The sequence below is a fragment of the Drosophila teissieri genome, chromosome 3R (genome assembly GCF_016746235.2).
Source record: "Drosophila teissieri strain GT53w chromosome 3R, Prin_Dtei_1.1, whole genome shotgun sequence".
Classification (NCBI taxonomy): domain Eukaryota; kingdom Metazoa; phylum Arthropoda; class Insecta; order Diptera; family Drosophilidae; genus Drosophila; species Drosophila teissieri.
In genome coordinates this window covers 24329924-24350056 of record NC_053032.1, presented here as the reverse complement: position 1 = coordinate 24350056, position 20133 = coordinate 24329924, and the positions used below count along the sequence as shown (strand labels likewise).

General features: G+C 43.8%; 1 protein-coding gene across 2 annotated transcripts; it reads left to right on the top strand.

Moving 5' to 3' along the window:
* The first annotated feature begins 145 nt into the window (after nucleotides 1-145).
* Nucleotides 146-20048, top strand: LOC122619373 (dedicator of cytokinesis protein 1). Of its 2 annotated transcripts, XM_043796272.1 has the most exons (15): nucleotides 146-755; nucleotides 8397-8508; nucleotides 10535-10691; nucleotides 10758-11027; nucleotides 11298-12588; nucleotides 12651-12939; nucleotides 13011-13361; nucleotides 13426-13600; nucleotides 14746-14859; nucleotides 15486-17884; nucleotides 17947-18033; nucleotides 18251-18341; nucleotides 18404-18574; nucleotides 18638-18782; nucleotides 18853-20048. In XM_043796272.1, the coding sequence occupies exons 1-15, from the start codon at nucleotides 707-709 to the stop codon at nucleotides 19170-19172; spliced, it is 6021 nt and encodes a 2006-aa protein (XP_043652207.1). In that variant the 5' UTR covers nucleotides 146-706; the 3' UTR covers nucleotides 19173-20048. The 2 variants fall into 2 exon arrangements, with proteins under 2 accessions (XP_043652207.1, XP_043652208.1); XM_043796273.1 differs by lacking the exon at nucleotides 14746-14859.
* Nucleotides 20049-20133: the final 85 nt, after the last annotated feature.

Genomic DNA, 20133 nt, shown 5'->3' with positions numbered 1-20133 from the left:
TGTGACCGCACTGGCAACTAAGTAAAATACCAATTCACATCAAAAGTGTGAACACGCTGTACGTGCAATCTATGACTATGGAGATTTTTGAGAGGGAACTGAACGGTACTACTGAGCGCCGAGCACGCTCATTCACAACAAACAGTTGAAACGCGCGGGTCCTCTTGCGAGAGCGCTTAATTAATTAATTGGGGAACTGACACACACGAGTGTGTGTGCGTTCGAGTGCGTGTACATGTGCGGGAGTGTGAGCGGAGATAATTAGCTGAGCGGCAGCGGCCAACTCCCCGCCCAAATCGAGAACAAAACGAGCGAAAAACAACGCAAAATGCATTAGCGGAGCGACAATTTGTGCGGAATGCTAGCTTTTGTGCAATAATTATTTGCAACGATTTGTTGCAATTCTCCAACCGGTGTGCTTTTCGTCGAAATCTGTAGCGAAATCGGAGGCGATATCTAAGACGAAATGCTTGTGTTGGCGGCATTGTGAAAACGAAATCAAAATTTCAACTACGTGTTGCTCTTTAGCCGTTGCCTAATTTAATGTCGTGTTGTTTTTATTTTCGCAAACGAAAGTCCATCGCTTTGCATGTGTGAGTAGCGATCGTTTGTCGCCGTGTTGGTGGTAAAAGTCGGCGCAGAAACAACAATATCAGCAACAACACTAGTAGAAGCAAAAACAACAACGAGAAGAAAAGCCTTCAAGATGAGTGTGTGGAGCGATTGCAATGCCAAGCAGGCAGAATTCGGCATTGGTAAGTTGGCAATGCGGCAATTAAGCCGATAAATTAGGTAGAATATTGGCTAGGCAAGAATGTTTAAACAAAGTGCTTTGTAAACAACCATAAAGGAAAAGTTTATGAACTGTTGGGCGCTCCTTTCCAGAGCACAACCCACCTCCACCCCCACCACTCTCTCTCTCTCAATTCGCCGCATGTGTGTGCCTCCTGCTGCGTTTCTACGGTAAAACTTGTTGCACCTTCTCGCTTGCACACGCTCACTCGGCTGCTGTTGATCCTCCCTCTCTCTCCTTTCCCGCTCTCTCTGGGTTGTTTCGTTTTTCTTTTCATTTCATCCTGCTCATTCAACACTAGCATAAAATTCTGAGATTTGCTCTTGAAACTAAAACCTGTTTTCTATCGTCTCTCTCGTTTTTCACACTCTGTCACACTATCTCTCTCACACGTGCAACTGCAACACACTGTCAGAAAAAAGGGATGGTACACAGGAAAAAGATCTGAAAAAGATATTTATCAAGATGACAGTGTAAATGTTTATTTTCTGTGTACACTGGGAGACAAATCCGAATTCAATGGCAGTGACCATGAAATATCTAATCGCGACCCGCTTCGAATGCGTGTGAATTTTTTATGGCTCCCGCTTTGTTGACCTTTTCACCGCTGATCAATAGATACGACAGGTACATAAAGTACAGGTACCTCTAGTCCAGGTAGATCGAGTGGAACTGGGAATCTCATTCGTTAACACTCGAATGGAGCTTGCCGGTGTGTTTGCACTTGTTATTTACACATGTTTGCCTCTGTCTCTGCCCTTTTTTGTGTTTGCGCGCTTACTAGCTGTCGAAATCGCTGCGAGTATGAGTATCTGATACTACCTCTGGGGCGTGGCCAGGTGGGCAGGGGCAGTGGATGGTGGGTGGTGGGCGGTGGTTGGTGGCTGTTGGTATAATGTAATCAAGTGCGATAATATGTGGAATATGGGGCGGTAGATAAGTTAGTCGTTGGCATTGAGTGGCGAATTTGGCCTTTGTAATGCGAAAACGACTTACAGCCTATGCGGAATTCAAAAGAAACCCCTTATCAATGGCAGTTTGATGTATTCTTGTCTTATCGCTGTTTTCCATTCTGTTTGCATACCTTTTGTTCGTTTCAATTTTCAAATTCTAAGCAAACAGCCGGCTGGCTGTCCCACATTTTGTAAAAATTCTTAAACCATGAGATTTGCTTGGCAGCTCATCCATTTCATTTTGCGTATTATTTTTTGAAGCATTGTAGTTAGTTGAAGGCGATAACCATTGAGTAATCGCTTTATCACTTTATGGGGCCCATTCAATCGTTATCGTTTATCGATGTGTGCCCGTGTTTGTGGGTGGCACTCAACTGAATGTGAATTCTGTTGAAGTGCGAGTGAGTGAGCGAGTTAAAGTTAAGTCCTCGGCCTCCTGCATAGCGGTAGTTTGGAGCACACTCACTCGCATACAAAAGATCTCGTGCATACATATACATGTACATATGTATATATATTTTTCCCACTCACTCCTGTGAAATGAAATGCTGCATCTCCCTGCTTACTCACCTCCATGCACAGTGGGATGATTTCTGAAACATACCTCAAAAGATATGCAGGGGTTAATCAAGCAAATAGTCAAGAAATGTAATATTTACTCACATAAGATATTACATTTAATTAAAATTTACATTTTAGTTTACCATACCAAAGCAATACACTTAGCTAATTAGTATAAACTTACCTACCAAATTAAATCAGTTTCGCAATATCAGTCTTACTTCAACATTTTCCTTTTGTCAACTAAGTCCCACTGTGCAGCGTCTGCTTTTGATGATTTGTCTGTCGACCAAGTTAAAAGTTTGCCTGCGGTGACATCTTCACTGCATTGCTGCACTACTCCACTGTTCATTGCCTCTAGTTGGTGTGCACCTGCAGGGCTCCCCATTTCCCCCTCAGACACTCGGTTTTATTTACCCACTCCACGCAGATGCATTCTACATTTAAATTTGAATAGCAAAAACAACAACCGCGTTAATAATAAATACAACAACATCAAATGAAGGGAAGAGCTCACAAAGTAAACGTAAAACTTAATGAGGCCTGAGAGTAGTGAAAAGTGTAGTGGAAACCCATGCCGAAAGAATATACACAGGGAGAGGAGGGTATGAGATAGAAGGGGGCCTAGTTGATTTGGTTTCTGATTTCAGAGTCTGGGTTTTCTCAATTTAATTAAAATTTTCCACTTCGTTGGAGTTTAAGATGCATGAAAAGCCTTTTGATTTGCATAATTTCAAAGGAAAGCATTTTTCCTAGGCCATTTCCACACACCAAGTGAAAACTTAATCAAATTTGGAAGCGAGCCGAAAAAATAGCTGCTCAGATTTCAAACTTGGGTTACCATCAAATTGTATCTTCTGGGTTCGAAAAGTCATAAAGTTTGTTAGTTTTATTTGTAAGCGAATAATAGAACTTCGAAACTAACCCTGTAATCTTTGATGTCTCAGCCTCTATAATTTCGAAGATAATGTTGCTCAACCGAATAAGAGTCCCCCGGTTCGCCTTATCACGTGGCAGATGCCCTTCCTCCGGGGCGGCTGCATAATTGTTTGCGCTGCTGACTCAGATCGGGAAACACTCATCCCCGGACTTTACCCTCACTCATGTACACATGCATGTACATATGTGCCATCCTCCATCAACTTCGGATAGTTGAGCAACCGCCCAAGTGACTCGCACATCCACTTGTGATTCTGATTCCACTTGGATCGTCACCCCAGGAACCCTCCACTATCAGAACACACTCCCCCTTGGCAAGCGAATCTCCACTTTCCATTTCGCAATCAGAATGGAAACTCAATCGCTTTCCCCCATTCCCACTTGCAACTATTCATTCCACCCCCTTCTTCGAAGATTGCCAATGTCGGAGATTGTCGCATCTTTGGTTTCCCTTCTATGCTAATTGACCAACTGCAATCTTCGATTGCTCTCGGAAATTGCTTAATTAAACATAAATTGCCTGCCGCAAAGAGCAGTTATGGGGATCGAATCCGATCAGGGAAAGTGGGCGGGGGAGCCAAAAGGGGTCGGGGGGAGGTAGCTGCATCATTGGGGCACAGTGCGTCATCCGGTGTAAGTGGAAACTGGTTTCAGCTGCCCGAGAAATGTGAGCTAACGCAACAAAGGTTACCAGGTTCCATTGAAATATTTTTCACAGGAGGTTTTCGACTTTTGATCGCGTTTTATCGCATTAGGTAGTCATTAAAAATATGTTTTATAAACATAAACAAAAGCTCTCTTTGTTTAGACGAAGGTATTTTAATTATATTTTTGAATTTTCATAGCATGTATATATGTACATATATGATTTTATTTTAAAATAACAAATTTTTGGTTAATTTCTAAGAACTATTGCTTTCTGAACTTCAGAAACCAGGATGCATTATTTTAAAACAAATGTTGTGCTATCATTGTTCCATTTATAACAGAATAATCTGTTTTGGAAAAAGTCCCATATTGATATAATTGCTTTGAGGAAACATTATTCTATCCAAGCAGTTAACCTTACATGTTCAAAGAGTCATAAAACCAATTTTAGATTGTTTTTAAGTGATTTTCTTGGATGGCCCAAATGGGTCAAGTTTGTGTTTACATTTCCTCTTTTGTCTTTTGTGTTGCTCCGCAATTTTTTATGGCTGTGCTCCGTAATAATAACGTTCTTTTTTTTATCAACATTCCTTCTGCTTTTTGGATACTCATTCTAATTTGTATCTGGATACTTTTTACGACCGCAACGACATTAACCGTAACTGTCAACGGGCAAGACGCTCGAAGCGGTTGCGCAAGTATTTTTATGAATTTATGTATGTTCCACCAAATATTATCTAGGAGTCCAAGATGGAGGGGGATATGTAGTGTTTGCTTGTTAGTGTCAGATTTTTGGTTTTAGGTTTACCCAATTTTCGAAAGCCTCTTGAATATTTCCTTTTTGGCAAGCCCAAAAGTTCTTTGGAAATAGATAGGATAGATAGGGGCAATGTTTATATAAAGATAATGCCAAAAACGCGATATACAATTTTTAATAATACACACGTTCATTTTGAATGTACTTATCTGCGCTCACTTTTTCCCATCTATCGTATTAGAAATGTACAGAGAAACATAAACACTATAAACTAGTAATTGATATTTTGTTGCGATTGTACTGGAATTCGTGCGAGGTAATTAATTCACAATAGCTAATTATAAATTCCTCCCAGAGTCTGCAATTAGCCGCATATGTATCTGTATCTGTTCTGCATTGGGAGGTATTCAAAGTGAACAATAGAACTCCCATCATGCACTCCCCCAATCTGCTGAACACACAAGTGCTGTATTTTCCATATCCATAGTAACAACACCTCTCCCCGTTCCAGAGATCTTCTGTGCCACTTTGTAATTAGTCAATGCCAGAGCATCTTAACCAGCGAGAATCATTAAAATTAACCCTCCAAACGGTTCCCCAGGCTTTGGGCAATTAAAAACGTATATATATAGCAGAATAAATATATATATATAGAAAACGCTTTAGGGGCTTAGCTCATAAAAGCTCGTACTTGTATATTTATACCCGAATACCCCGAGCGTTAGAGAGCGCCAAACAAACCCGCTTTTATATAGGAAAAAAAACGCCTAAATGTATGAAGAGAATTTGCATATGTGTAGTATGATCATATATAGACATAAAGAATCTTCTCTGAGCCGCGTGCTATTTAAACCAGAAACTTTGAAATGAGCCAAGTTGTGACTGTGGTTGTCACGTTGTTGTACTTTTGTCTTTAGTATTTCTCTTTTTTTTCATGCTGTCCAGTCACCAGTCACGACGCCAACTTCGACACCAATTGATGACGAAGCGCCTGAACTGCGGTTTATTTTATATATTCACGTTGCTCTATGGTCTGCGATTTATTATTGTTTTGGCTTTTGCTTTTATCTAGCTTAAAGCAAACTATAAACCAAATGGGGTTTTTGCTTGCTCGCGGAGAAGGCACACTTTGTTCACGTGCTGGGGGGCACTTCAACAGCTCCCTTTTCCAGGTGCAGCTGCATCCGTTGCAGTTCGTTCTACACGGAACAAAAAAGTGGGTGATCTTGATGCTGATGGAGTGCATGATGTTTACAAAAGGGGGTTTTTCTAAGAAATAATCTTTCTCAAGATATATCATAAACACACCCAGAAAACAAAGTACATTATATGTATATTATTTTATGAACTGATCGTGAATCGTATTTATAATATTTTCCCATGTGCATTTCTAAAATAAAACTGAGCATACTCTGTTTGGTTTACCTGTCTGCCTGTTGAGCGCTGACTGTTTGGACGGTTTTCTATATTGGTCCGAACCCTTTTTCCTTCTCGCTGCCATTGAGCCGTGACTCCCCCGCCCTGCGATCCCTGGGTATTTATAGACCAGCAAGTTGTGCATTTCATTATTTATGATTGTTTCCGTTAGTCAACAAGTTTGTCGCTGCTGCAGTGGAGGAAAAAGGGTCTTGGGATAGGCTTTGTTTCGCTTATCGGCAAACCGAGCGAAAGGAAATGGGCTCGATTTAATGACGTTTTTGATCGTTCTTGAACCCAACTCCCTCAACTCCCTGAACTCCATCAACTCAACTGAGGCAGTGGTTCTGGGGCCTTAAAGGTGTGGCTTTCCCTGTGACTGATTGCTTGACCGCAGCGGTACCGCTCCGTCGTAGGCGTCGACGTCGACGTTGACGTCGGGTGATTCATTGCCGTTTCCGAGTACTTATATTACTTGGGCATAAATAGCTTCCAGACGCGGAAAGCAGTGAATTCCGCTAAATCGCTCTGCGCATTGGATTTTAATTATAAATTCAATCAATTCGATAAGTTCGATAATTGCTTAGATCCATATTTACGCGCTTCTAGCGAAACTTTCCCAGCTGGGAAAGCTCTTCTAAAGAGGCTCGCTCAACTGGTTTCCGCAATTGACCCAGTCCCACTCCAAGTTAACTTTCCACGCAATTGGACAGACGAAATAAAATGCAAAGCGCAAAAAAAGTAACAGATAAAACCATCTCACACGTATAGTACAATTGTGGTCAAAATGGTAGCAGGATAGAAATATTACTGATCTAATCTATTTAGTACATACAATACTCTACATACGCGAATTCTTTAACGCCCTTGTAGTATTAGGCTTTACGTACCAATTCCCATATTTCTGATTTTGCAAACTAATTGGCTTGACTTTGGAATATCAACGCATAGGCATGTGAATGAACCATATTGGGGTTTGTGGGCAGCGAAGCTATTAATTTGCCCTCTGCTGTTGGAGCACAGCAGCGGCGGCACTGAATACCTTTTGCGAATTGCTGCCGCTGTCGCTCTTAATGTGCTGTGGAGGTCGTTCTCGCTTGTTATGCTTTCCATCGAGATCGGGCAGCGCGAACATCGCGAGCATCGGTCATTGGACCGTATCCCATTCCGCCGACGCCGAAGCCACGGCTCCACTGCTCCCCTTCTGTTACGAAGTCGCCATCGGCACCACCACCACCACCACCAGGCGCAGCACCACTATTACCACCGTCATCAGCACCACCATGAGCAACAACAACAGTAGCAACAGCAACAACAGCACCACCCGGAGCGTGCCACGCGAAGGCGGCTCAACTTGGATTTTGTATCTTTTGTGCTTGACTGCGGCGATGGGGACTCGAGTACGAGTACGAGTGTTTTTATGGGGGATGCACATTTGTGTGTGGCTCAACCATATATGTTATATATGCTGTTGCTTATATCTCCAACTTGCACTATCAGGCGAGAAGGAAGTTTGTCGGCGTCGATGGTTATGTCCCATTATGTCTCGTGCGGGGAAAGCAAAAACACAACTACTCCTAAGGGAGTGCACGTAATGGGTTTTTGTAGGATGATTTGATTAATATTAAAACAACTTTATACGCTGCGGTAGCACAATGTTGCTTCATGTTGTAATTACTCATTTGCGAAATATTCATGACTATTTTGCATGAGCCCAAAACCTGCCTCAACTAATAACTTATAGCAAAACCAAGAGAGATTGTACACTGCTCGTCTTGTCACATGTATTAGTTTTGCGACTTATTTTGAAATGGACCACTTATCGTAGCACTAGAAGCAGATTCCGGGATGCCAAGCTGTATTTCCGACTTCTTGGTGCGATATCAGTGAACACTTGCAATGCAAGTGCGTCATTTGCAGTTCCCCGGCAGACATCCAAGTCTTATCGACAGTGGGGCTTCGAGGAAGTTGCCCAAAGCGAGATACAATTTGTATGTTAGATCTCACGTATGAAATGAATTGGTTGCACAAGCGGTTAGAAAAAGGGGATGCCGGTGGAACGTTGGTGGGTTTATCAAATATCCCATCCGCTTGGGTGCACAGATAGCGACAACCCAGTTTCCGATGATCAGCGCTTCCCCCTCATGTTGGAATGGGCTAATTGATAACCTTCCGCTCCCGTTGATTCGCGTTGATTTCACTGTGATTTCGCTCAGTTCGCAGCGACTGACAACTGGAAAAGGTGCTTCAAACTAAGCTCCCATCGCATGTGAATCTAAATTTTATTCAGTCGATTTTATACTAATTTCAAAATGTATCTTCCTTTCAGCCAAGTGCAATTTCGACGAGGAGACGAAGCCACATCGCCTCAATCTGGATGTGGGTGATGCGGTCATAATTCTAAAGGAGACCACCCACTGGTACTACGGCTACAGACAAAAGTGAGTAGTTATGCAAATTAGACAAAGGCGCAATTTACATCAACTTCCAACAGTTCAAAATAATGTTTCCTCCCTAAAATCGCTTTGTAACGCCTAGGGAAAACAACCTGTAAATCACTTGATTTCATTAATTTCCATGTAAAGTATGCACTGCTATTATTTTGATCGGTGTAGCTTGTCTAATCAAACAATCTGCCAGATCTTTTTCCCCGACTTTCACTGCAATCTCGTTTGTCTAATGCATATGCATGAGCGTCGGGGGGAAACATCCCAGACATTAGCGGACAAAAAAGTGGCAGACAATCGACAGACGGACGGAAAAACAGAAGAAACAGCAGCCAGCAACCAGCAGCCAAAGTTCAGAAGCGGAAATGCTTGAAACAGATATTTCACAGGCACAGTGAAGCAATCGTAAATCAGGTACACAAGCGCCGCCCATTTGGCTCGGCCTTTGTTTACCGCTCAAGAAGATGTGCCTGGGTATTCCGATGAAATCTGTGCCAGCGCTCTTGCCCAACGTCGCTCCTTCATCCTTTATTCCAAACAGATGCCACCATATGTGGTTGCCAAAGTTGCATACCAGCAGCACATCCGTCCAATGACGAGATAAAGTTTTCTTTTCCCAACCCATGCTTCCATTCAATATTTATACATGGTTTGACCCTTTCGCTGCCGTTTGGTTTGTTTGCGTTTCATTTCCCTATGTTTCTTGTATCTCTCTTGGTTTTTATCTGGCTGACGGCTGACCACGTCTTATCAAGAAATGAAAAAAAACCGAGGAAAACGAGGAAAACAAGAAGAACGCCATCCGAATTGACGGAGCTGACCTTTTTCATATTTCTGCTGACCCAAACAACCCCATCCCAAGTGGAACCAGAGATTCCGAGTGCCAGACATCTCGAATGGTAGCGGGCAGCAAAGAAAGTAAATAAATAAAAGCACGAATTCCCCGATCACAGTGGTGCTCGCCTACGAAAACCAGTTCGCATCCAGTTTGGAAAACGTTAATTTGCCTTAATTACGTAGAACAATTCCCACACTCTACTGTGCGTTTATCATCTCCCGGCAATAAAATGAAATTCAAGGCGAGACAACAACCGATATGCTGATAACCTCTTTGGTCCGAGTTTCTGTTTGCTTTCGGTTCGGCTCAATGCAATGGCTCCAATGGCTCCCCATCATCAAATGCCTATTTTTGTTTATAGAAAAATATCAATTTTAATTGTGCATTTTCTCACGATTTTAAAGCGTAAATATCGAAAATTACGCCGCCTCTGTCTGGACAGCGAAATCAATTGGAAATGGTTAATCAATTTGAAGGTTACGCAGCGTGCGGGATACCTGATCCGAAAAACCACGATGTGGATGTGGATGTGGAACTATGACCGGGGTTCAGGGACCCCTAAAAAGGAGGGGAAGTGGGCTGCTGATTCTATAAGTGATGAATGCCTTCAGCAATTAAAGCGGCCACCCCGCATGTCAAGCGGCGAATTGAGCCAAATTAAAGCATTCCATTTCATCCGACAGTGTCACACTTTGAGCGCACTTCCTCTGCAGACTCGCACACTGGAAAATATATTTTAGGACATTTTTTTAAATCAGTAATCAGCAAGGTAGTTTATTCAGGGAACTTGGCTGTTGCACATACATATTACGTATGAAATGTTCTTAAGAACCTATATCTCATATACGATTATTTTGTTTACAAAATATTCCATATCACTTTCATTTCCGAAGTGCACGCTCTTCAGCGCTTCAAGTTCCCCTATCTCTTGGCTTGGGTTGGGTAATTCATCAGCCGCAATGGCTGTTGAATTGTGTCATATATGTAAATATGAAGTGTCCACAGTGAAGCGTCGTTCCGAGGCTTTATTCTTCACTGAACAGATGATGGGGGAAACCACAAACCCAGTTTCTACTGTGACGTTTATGAAGCACGGAGTGGCAATTTGTACTTTTCAGTTGCATCCCATGTGCTTGCCACATTTTAATGACTCCCCCTCTTTTATATTCGATATTATTTCAGAGCAAAGGGAACACGCGGCATATTTCCCAAGAGCTATATACACTTATGCGATTATAATATCGTGAATGGGGAGTTCTGCATCCAGCGCACGGATATTGTCGAGGAGATCACCAAAGTTATTTTGGAGTGGGGCTCCATAGCCAAGAATTACTTTCTGGTGAGATTCTCGTGAAATTATTCACAAGCACAATCCCATTTTAAACTCTTTATGTTCCAATTGTAGACCACAAATCCCAGCTTTCCCAAAATTCGCCGCAAAATCAACGAATTGAATAACAATAGAGCGGCTTTGATCTCCGGAAATCTGCCATTGGACGAGGTGCGAAAGGTGAAGCTGCTGGCCACCAATCAGATCGATACTGGCAACAAGCTCCTCGGCCTGGACATGGTGGTGCGCGATGAGAGCGGCGACATCTTGGACACCAATGCCATCTGCACCACCGAGCTCTACGAGCAACATATGCACGCTGTTCAGCGCATCGACAAGGCCAATGTGAGTATTGAAAGCTGCAGCGGGAAAAACTATATCTGTCAGCTAGAAAGTCAAGTTCAAGTCATCAACAAATCGTACAAATGAGTACGTTTCTTAATATTTCTGTAAATAAAATTATGACGATTATACATTATACATTCTACCAGCTCAATGCTATTTTATGTTTACGCATTATGATTATGATTCATGAGGGATTTGACTCATTAACTTGTATAAGTATAGTGGGATCCCGAATTTGAACTAATCCTATATCTATGTGTCCACCTTTAGCGGCTGTCCAGCGAGCGGGGAACTACAAGAACCCCCAACAAATACTCGCATAACATCCTGCTACACGTGAACGCCCTCGTTTGCAAGTTCCAGGAGGACTCGGACCTGCTCTTCACGCTCTTCGACGGGGAAACGCACAAACCCATCAGCGAAAACTATGTGGTCAAGTGGTCGAAGACAGGACGCGATATTGACCAGATCGACAACAACCGCGTGCTGTTCACAGATCTCAGTAAGAGCGACCTGGCCATCGCCAAAATGTACCTGGTGTGCTACGCCATCCGAATCGGTTCCATGGAGTTTAAGGATTCTGCCGAATCGAAGCGGATGAGCATTGCCAATACCATGCTGAACGCCTCCAGCCGCAAGGCCTCCCAGCTATCGGTGAGCTCCAGCGGATCGTCCACCAGCAATGGGGAATACATCATTCGACGTCCGTTTGGTGTGGCCTGCAAGGACCTCACGCCCTTCATCAATAAGTCGGACGACTTCCGTGGCAACATAGACCTGCCCTTCATCATGTGCGAAAAGGAAACGCTGGACGGAACGCTGCGAAAGCTAATCGCGAACAAGGATATCGGCAAGATTGACTCTAAGATGGCAGTAACCATCGAGGTGCTACGGGGCGACATTAAGCAGATTAGGGAAGAATTTCCGCGCTTGATGCACACAAATGTGCCGGTGGCCCGGAAAATGGGATTCCCAGAGGTCATACTGCCTGGCGATGTGCGAAATGATTTGTACCTTACCATCTGTAGTGGAGAGTTCGCTCGCGTTGCCAAAACCTCGGAGAAGAACGTTGAGGTGTCGGTGTGTGTGGCCAACGAGCAGGGATACCTTATGCCCGGTGTGCTGAGCATCGGAGCTGGACATCAGCCGATTGATGAGTACAAATCGGTGGTCTACTACCATGATGACAAGCCAAAGTGGCAGGAGACCTTCAAGATCCATGTGCCCATTGAGGACTTTAAGCAATGCCATCTGCGCTTTGTGCTCAAGCATCGTAGCAGCAATGAGCAAAAGGATCGAAATGAGAAGCCCTTCGGCCTCGCGTATGTGCGTCTAATGCAGGCCAATGGCACAACCATCACGCAGGGTCAACACGTCCTGGCCGTTTACAAGATCGATCACAAGAAGTACGACAAAACGGTAGCCAATTGTTATTTGGAGCTTCCAGCCACGGTTGCTGAGCTCCAGGGTGCAAAGCCTTCCATCAGTGGACTCACTCTCCTGCCAAAAGATCAGCTGTCCATTGGGGTTAACCTGTGCAGCACCAAGCTCACTCAGAGCGGTAAGTCGGGGACTTATAATTATGTACTTAAAAACTATGTTCAATATTGTATTTCCTTACAGTAAGCTTGTTGGGTCTTCTGAATTGGTCGGCGCACAAGGAGACGCTGGAACAGTCGCTAAACGCCTTGTCCACAGTGCCCGGAGAGGAGGTGGTGAAGTTCCTGCAGGACATACTCGATGCCCTGTTCAATATACTGGTGGAGAATGATCATCCGGAGAAATATGACCAGCTCGTCTTCATGAGCATTATACATTTGATTGAAACGGTGTCCGATCTCAAGTACCAACACTTTCTCACTGTTCTCGATGTGTACATTAATGAGAGCTTCTCGTTTACACTTGCCTATACGTAAGTAATATAAATATTTTGCTTCACCCACTGGTGAACAGTTTCTAACGTGGTTTTTTCCAATTCACTAGCAAATTAATGGATGTGCTGCAGAAGAACATTAGTGATGCGATCTCACCAAAAGAAAAGTCCGCTGATGGCAATGATCTGGAGGAGAGCGCGGAGGTGCGACGCCTGTACAAGACGACTCGTTACCTTCACTATGTGATGAAGTTCGTGATTCGATCGCGTGTGCTCTACGCTGAGATGAACTGCAACACGGACTATGTGGACTTTGCCACCCGGTTGCAGGAGCTCCTTCGCATGTTCATCGACATGATTGGCTGTCCGAGTAATCTGCTTAAATCGGAGGGAGCACTGCTCAAGAATCTGCACATTATAGCCACAGATCTGATGCAGGTCTTCGATCAAGTGCGCTTGAGGTAGGTGGAAATACACAAATAATATGAATTGTTGAATCTTATTAGTAATGATTACTGTTTACAGCGTTTCCATTGTGGAAATCCTTGAGAAGTTCCCGCCCCGACGTCTTACTCAGTCTAAGATGGGTTGCATCAAAGATTTTGTTGAGACAAAGCTGTTTACGTTGCCCAAATGTCGGGCCATCCTACTGCCCGTGTTCTGCAAGCACATCAAGGATCACCTCGAGAGCAAGGAGGAGGTATGTGCTTAAGCAATAACTACATTGCGTGTGCCACTAATTTATCATTTGGGAACTGCATTTTGTTTTTAATCCAATGCATCGTCCTTGAAAGTTGTCTTGTGAATGCACCGACAAGACGCAAAATTAAAACATAACTCAACACATGATCAAGTCAAGTTGGCTCCTTAAGTAACTAACTACAAACAAAACTTTTAAAAATAATTTTCCATACATAATTGCTTTATAAAACTATTTTTAAAATAAAGATCATCCATCAGCGATGCCTTTAACCTTTAGTTAACTTGAACCATTTAATGAATAAATACAATTCCATTACTGGCATTCATAGTACTTGAGGCTATTAAACACTTGGTCGATCTGCTATAAGAAATATTTTCTCCTTGACATGTGATTTGTCTTAATTTTGCTCAGTTCCAGTTCGAGTTATTTAGAAATTAGTTAAGAACCTAATCTTTGCAAGCTATGTTTAGTTAGTGTTAAGCATGTTGCATTTGCTTTTTATTTTAAGAACGCTAGCATGTGATTTGGCAACTTAAATGATTTATTGCCAACTGTTGTTATGTGTCTTGTGTCCTAGTTTTAGATCAATGTTCGTCCATATTCTAGTGCTAAGCACCATATAAAGATTGTACAATGTAGTGAAATAGCAATGTTACGTCCACGATAGATCCATGTTAAGTAGCGATCTTTCCGTGTGTGTCTATAGTGAGATTATCTTAGTATCCACCATGGGGCGTAGCGAACTCATGTAAGTGTTTAGTTTGGCCATTAGTACTGCACCCGAACACCCGTCATCGTCATAGTTAGAAAGCAATTTGCATTTGGCAGCTCATCAAAGCACCTTACAAACCACATCAACCACCTGGGAATAGTAAACTATAAACACACCTCAAACACACACCGAAACACTGAAACACTGAACACACCCACCCAAATGTGAATGTGCGATCTCTCCTCACTGGCACCCAATTATTCAGCTATACCTATCTGTCTGTAACTCTTCTCTAATTCCACAATCATTATATGTTTTTCGTATAATATCTCAAAAATCAAAACGAATCTTTATTCACGCACAACCCAACCGATGTGTTGTTATCGTTTTTCTGTCGTTGCCACCGCAATTGCCTTGTACAAAAAACTAGGGAGACTCGAAAACCGATATCTGGCAGCAAGAAAAGAATCTTTCGAAAGCCGCCAAAGTGCTCGGACAGAAAAAATCCCAACTGCATACATGTGATACGACTGCCAACAAAAAGGTAAAGGAAATAAGTCTCTCATCTCAAAATCTCAGCCAGATCAGCTCCAGTTCCTGTGATCAGCATCAATCCCTTGATTTGTTACCCCAAATGTTTTGTATTACTATAATGTACCTCCTAAGATTATTACTATTATGTACTGATGTTAAGCTTGCAGCTAACTGGGCACGTTATCCGCGCCCACTTCGTGCATTGGCTTTCCAAGCTTCACGCCGTCGATGGCTGGACAATCATGAACCGAGTTTCCCAGCTTCTTGGGTTTCCCGCCATCGACGGCCGCTAAGTTAGGCTTAAGTTGTTCCAGCTTTTTGCAATGCAATGTTCAATGGTTTCGTGTTTTTTTTAATCTGCAATGTTTACTTATGTTTAATTGAACACTAACGTTAACTTTTTCCTCTGAAACCCAACCAGATAGTCAATGGAGCTCCGATAGCTCAAGCAACAAATAGATTTAAATCACAATGCCCATTAATATTTCCACTCTCAAGCAATTTGGTAATGAAAATAGTTTCTATAATTTTTGTAAAGGCTTTTCCAATTGCTTGGATTGCAAATAATAATTTGGCTTAACAATCCCACACATAGTCTATTTCGACTACACCTAATATGTCAACTTTCATCGTTAGATTGCCGAGTGCATCAACATCATGAACAACATACTGAAACTTCTGTTCCGGTCGGATGTGGGATCCACGCACAACGACATTCGAGACATTATGATCATCCTGTTCCGCACCGTGATGAAGGCAGCTCACGCCCTGGACAGGGACACGGGATTGGTGGGCAAATTCTTTGCCATTATGCTGGGTATACTGCAGCGCATGGACGCCCAGCACTACGAGTACTTTGTGAAGGACTTGCACCAGCGCGGCGAGTTGAAGCACTTTGTCATAGAGATCCTTCTGGTATTTGAGGAGCTGGTGTCTCCGCACCAGAAAGCAGTGTTTCCGCGGGACTGGATGGACATGATTATGCACCAGAATACTGTGATTCTTGGTGCTCTGAAGCACCTCACCGTGGTCATTACGGACTACTTCTTGTGCCCGTTCGAGAAGCAGATCTGGTCGAACTTCTTCCAGTGCTCCATCGCCTTTCTGGTGCAATCACCGCTGCAATTGAATGACTTTAACGATAACAAGCGGCAAATTGTGTTCGCACGCTATCGTGACATCCGCAAGGACACGGCTATGGAGATCAGGAAGATGTGGTTCCAGCTGGGACAGCACAAACCCAAATTTGTGCCGCAGTTGGTGGAGAACATTCTGGAAATGAGCATGATACCGGAGAAGGAGCTGCGCCAGGAGACCATTCCCATCTTCTTCGACATGATGCAGTGCGAGTACTACAGCTCGCGTTTGGAGCTCGAAAGTTACGGCGATACCAAATTCAACAATGCCCATCACAAGGGTAACTTTTCCGACTTCAAGACGGCGATGATTGAGAAGTTGGATATCCTAATCGGGACTGGTAAGGGCGATGCCGAGTACAAGCACTTGTTTGAGACAATAATGCTCGAGCGCTGCGCTGCCCACAGCACGCTTAACGTGGATGGCACTGCCTTTGTGCAGATGGTAACCCGGCTGATGGACAAGCTGCTGGAGTACCGCTTTATAATCCAGGATGAGAGCAAGGAGAATCGCATGGCTTGCACCTTCTCGCTGCTGCAGTTCTATTCGGAGGTGGATCTCAAGGAGATGTACATCCGGTATGTCGACAAACTGTGCGCCCTGCACATGGAGTTCGAGAACTACACGGAGGCGGCATTCACGCTTAAGCTGCACACGGAACTGCTGCGTTGGACGGATACGGAGCTGTCGCACCAACTGCGCAGCTATCGGCACAGAACCTGCCGCACTCACCGGCAACTGAAGGAGGCGCTCTACTTCGAGATCATGGATTTCTTCGACAAGGGCAAACAGTGGGAGTGCGCCATCGATATGTGCAGGGTGCTGGCTCGCCAGTACGAGGAGGAGATCTTCGACTACCTTAAGCTGGCGGAACTTCTGAATCGCATGGCATTGTTCTATGAGAAGATCATCAAGGAGCTGCGCCACAATTCCGAATACTTCCGCGTGTGCTTCTATGGGCGGGGATTCCCGCGTTTTCTTCAGAACCGCGTCTACATCTTCCGTGGCAAGGAGTACGAGCGGCACAGTGACTTCTGCGCCCGTATGCTAGTGCAGCATCCGCAGGCCGAGCTCATGCAAACGCTGGAGGCTCCGGGCGAGGACATCACCAACAGTGATGGGCAGTACATACAGGTGAACAAGGTGGAGCCGATAATGGGTCAGGCATTCAACAAGTTCAACGATAAGATCATCAACAACGAAATCGTCAAATACTTCACCGCCAACAATGTGCAAAAGTTTCAGTTTTCGCGTCCCTTCCGGGACAGCCTGAACGGTGGAGACAGGGACGATGTACGAAATCTGTGGCTGGAGCGCACTGAGCTGCTCATCCGCTACCCTCTGCCGGGTATTCTGCGCTGGTTCCCCGTCATTGAGACCAATACTTTTAAAATCTCACCCCTGGAGCGGGCGGTCGAAATTATGAAGGACACGAACCGTGACATTCGGCAACTGGTGATACTGCACAAGAGTGACGAAAGTCTGCACATCAACCCGCTGAGTATGAAGCTTAATGGCATTGTGGATCCGGCTGTAATGGGTGGCTTTGCCAAGTACGAGGAAGCCTTCCTCACCGACGACTATTTGGAGCAGAATCCGGACGACAAGGAGTTGGTGGAAGAGCTCAAGGAACTGATTGCCAACCAGATTCCACTGCTCGATTTGGCTATTCAGCTACATCGCTTGCGGGCGCCTGACAGTCTGAAGGCTCTGCAGGAGCACCTGGAACGCTGTTTCGCCGACATGCAGCAGCATGTGGAGTTGCGCTATGGTCGCAAGTCCTGTGACCTCAAAATCGAACGCGACTCGGTGGTGATGCGACGTCCGAACTCCTTCCTGCCTCCGCTCTTCGATGGCAGCAACAATCGACACTCCGAAACCAGCATGGGATCTTCAGAGTAAGTGGGAATAATCTTTTGCTGATGGTGGTGACTAACTCCCGTCATATTTCCAATTGTAGCAGCGGCTTGTCGAAGTCAACATTTCTGCCGCGGCCACAGACCAATTCGATTAAGAACCCATTTTCCGGCCTAAGTTTCAACACTAGGTGAGTGCTTTCGATGATTTTGAGTTGTTTGGAATGCTTGTCCTAACCAAAACTCTTTTTAACTCTTTCTTCATGCTAACCGCTGGCTTTTAGTTTGAGACTCTAACATTATTTTGATTTCGTTTGATTTTTAAATGGCATTTTCTTTCGTTTTGTTTAATTATTTACGTTATGTTGCCTATCGTCTATGCTTACTTTGCTATGCCAACATGTCCAGGCCCAGTTTGGGACACTCGCCGAGCATCAAGAGCAACAAGTGCAAGGATAAGACTCCAAATAAGCGAAGAACCAAGGATGGAAAGGTGAAGGTAAGCAGTGTGTGGTAGTAGCCGTACATTCAACTTTTTCTAAAAACGATCTTAAACCACAGGAGCGTGAAGCCCATAGCCTGTCCAGCAGTCAATGGTACACGCCGCCATTGTCCACTATCACATCGACGCCGGAGAAGGAGATCAACGTATCCATAGCCTCGCTAGCGAGCACATCGAATAGTTCTTTAAGTGGTCCCAAGACGCCAGACCCTCATGTCCTGACAGAGGAGGTAAGTTTTAAACAACTGGATTACCTTACCATTATCTAACCCGTGCGATTGGTATCTACACAGCTAACCCCCAAGCGACCTCTGCGTTCGGAAATGGAGAAGGAGCGTCGACTCTCTCGTCCTGCCAGCATCGCTACGCCAACGGCCAGTATCAAGAATTTTCCTGACACGCGCTCCCTGTCAGAAAGCAGCAACCGCAACTCTGTTGGTAAGTGCTGGCTACAATTAATTAAGTATTAATTGCATACCTTAATATATATATTTAAATTCCTCCACAGAAACCACCGATTCCACATCAGAGGAGGACATTCGACCACCACCGTTGCCCGCCAAGGCACGTGACTCAACAGATTTTACCAGCCTGTCGCAAAACATGGATTGGACGCCGAATGGTTATGCGATGCTCAGCACTATTAGCAATACCAGCAGCAGCAGCATGAGCACCACCTCCACCCTGACGAAGACCAGTATTACAAACACCACGTACGAGTATTTGGAGACCACGAACTTCAGTTTGGTGGGTGCCATCGATGGAAACAAACCGCGTCCGCCGACGCCGCCACCGAAGCCATCGCGCCACAGCAAACACATTCCATAGGGTAGCGAGGGGCATCTATGAACCCCAGAAGCTTCCAGTGCAGCGCCATATATGTTCAAACGTTGTCGAGTGCCAAATATTCCTGTTACTACATGTATAGCCGGCAATCGAGCCTGTATCTACAGCCACAAAAACAGCAACGACCTTTGCCTCAACCTTCGACCGCCTACCAAATCAAGTGTCTTAAAAACGATCGCATTAGCATGTAAAATTCAGATTCCCGATAACTATGTTTAGGTGTTTGATTACGTTTAAATGATATTATGTTGAACATGTCATTTTTGTTTAGTTAAGCTTTTCGTCGTGTAATTTGTTTTAGAACAAACCCAAATGCTTGTCTTCCACAAGTACTAATCCATGTTGTACACATATATGTTGTACTTTAGATATCTACGATTAGATTTAAGCTGAAGTAATGTTGTAGAAAAACGTTGTACGTCTCTTATGTAAACAAGTGCCACAGTCTTTATGCAATAGCAATTAACATACACGAACCCTACGACCATATCTTCGATTTTACGAACTAAAAACGTGGTTTTAGCACAAATTTACTAACAAGTCAATTACAAAGTACTAATGTGAAACGAAATCTTGTAAGCTACATTTTTACACAATTTTTTGAGGAATGCAGAACTATTTACACTGTTTTTATACACTTCAGTATAGCCATAAAGTAGAGCAACTAAATATTGAGATTTATTCGTTAGGAATAGTATACGTATGAACGACGTGCATTGAAACCATAACGCACAATTATTTAAACAAGCGTTTGAATAATTAATTTTAGCCAAAATCACTGTTTAATTATGTTTTAAATGGATTCTGTGTAATTTTCGATCTGTGTATCGGCCAAAGATTAAGCAATAATAAAATACAAGTAAGCATGTAAAAGCTAAACAATTTTTGAGTCTGGAAATTTTATTTTAAAGATAAAACAATCTGTTTTTTTTTGGTTAAAAAG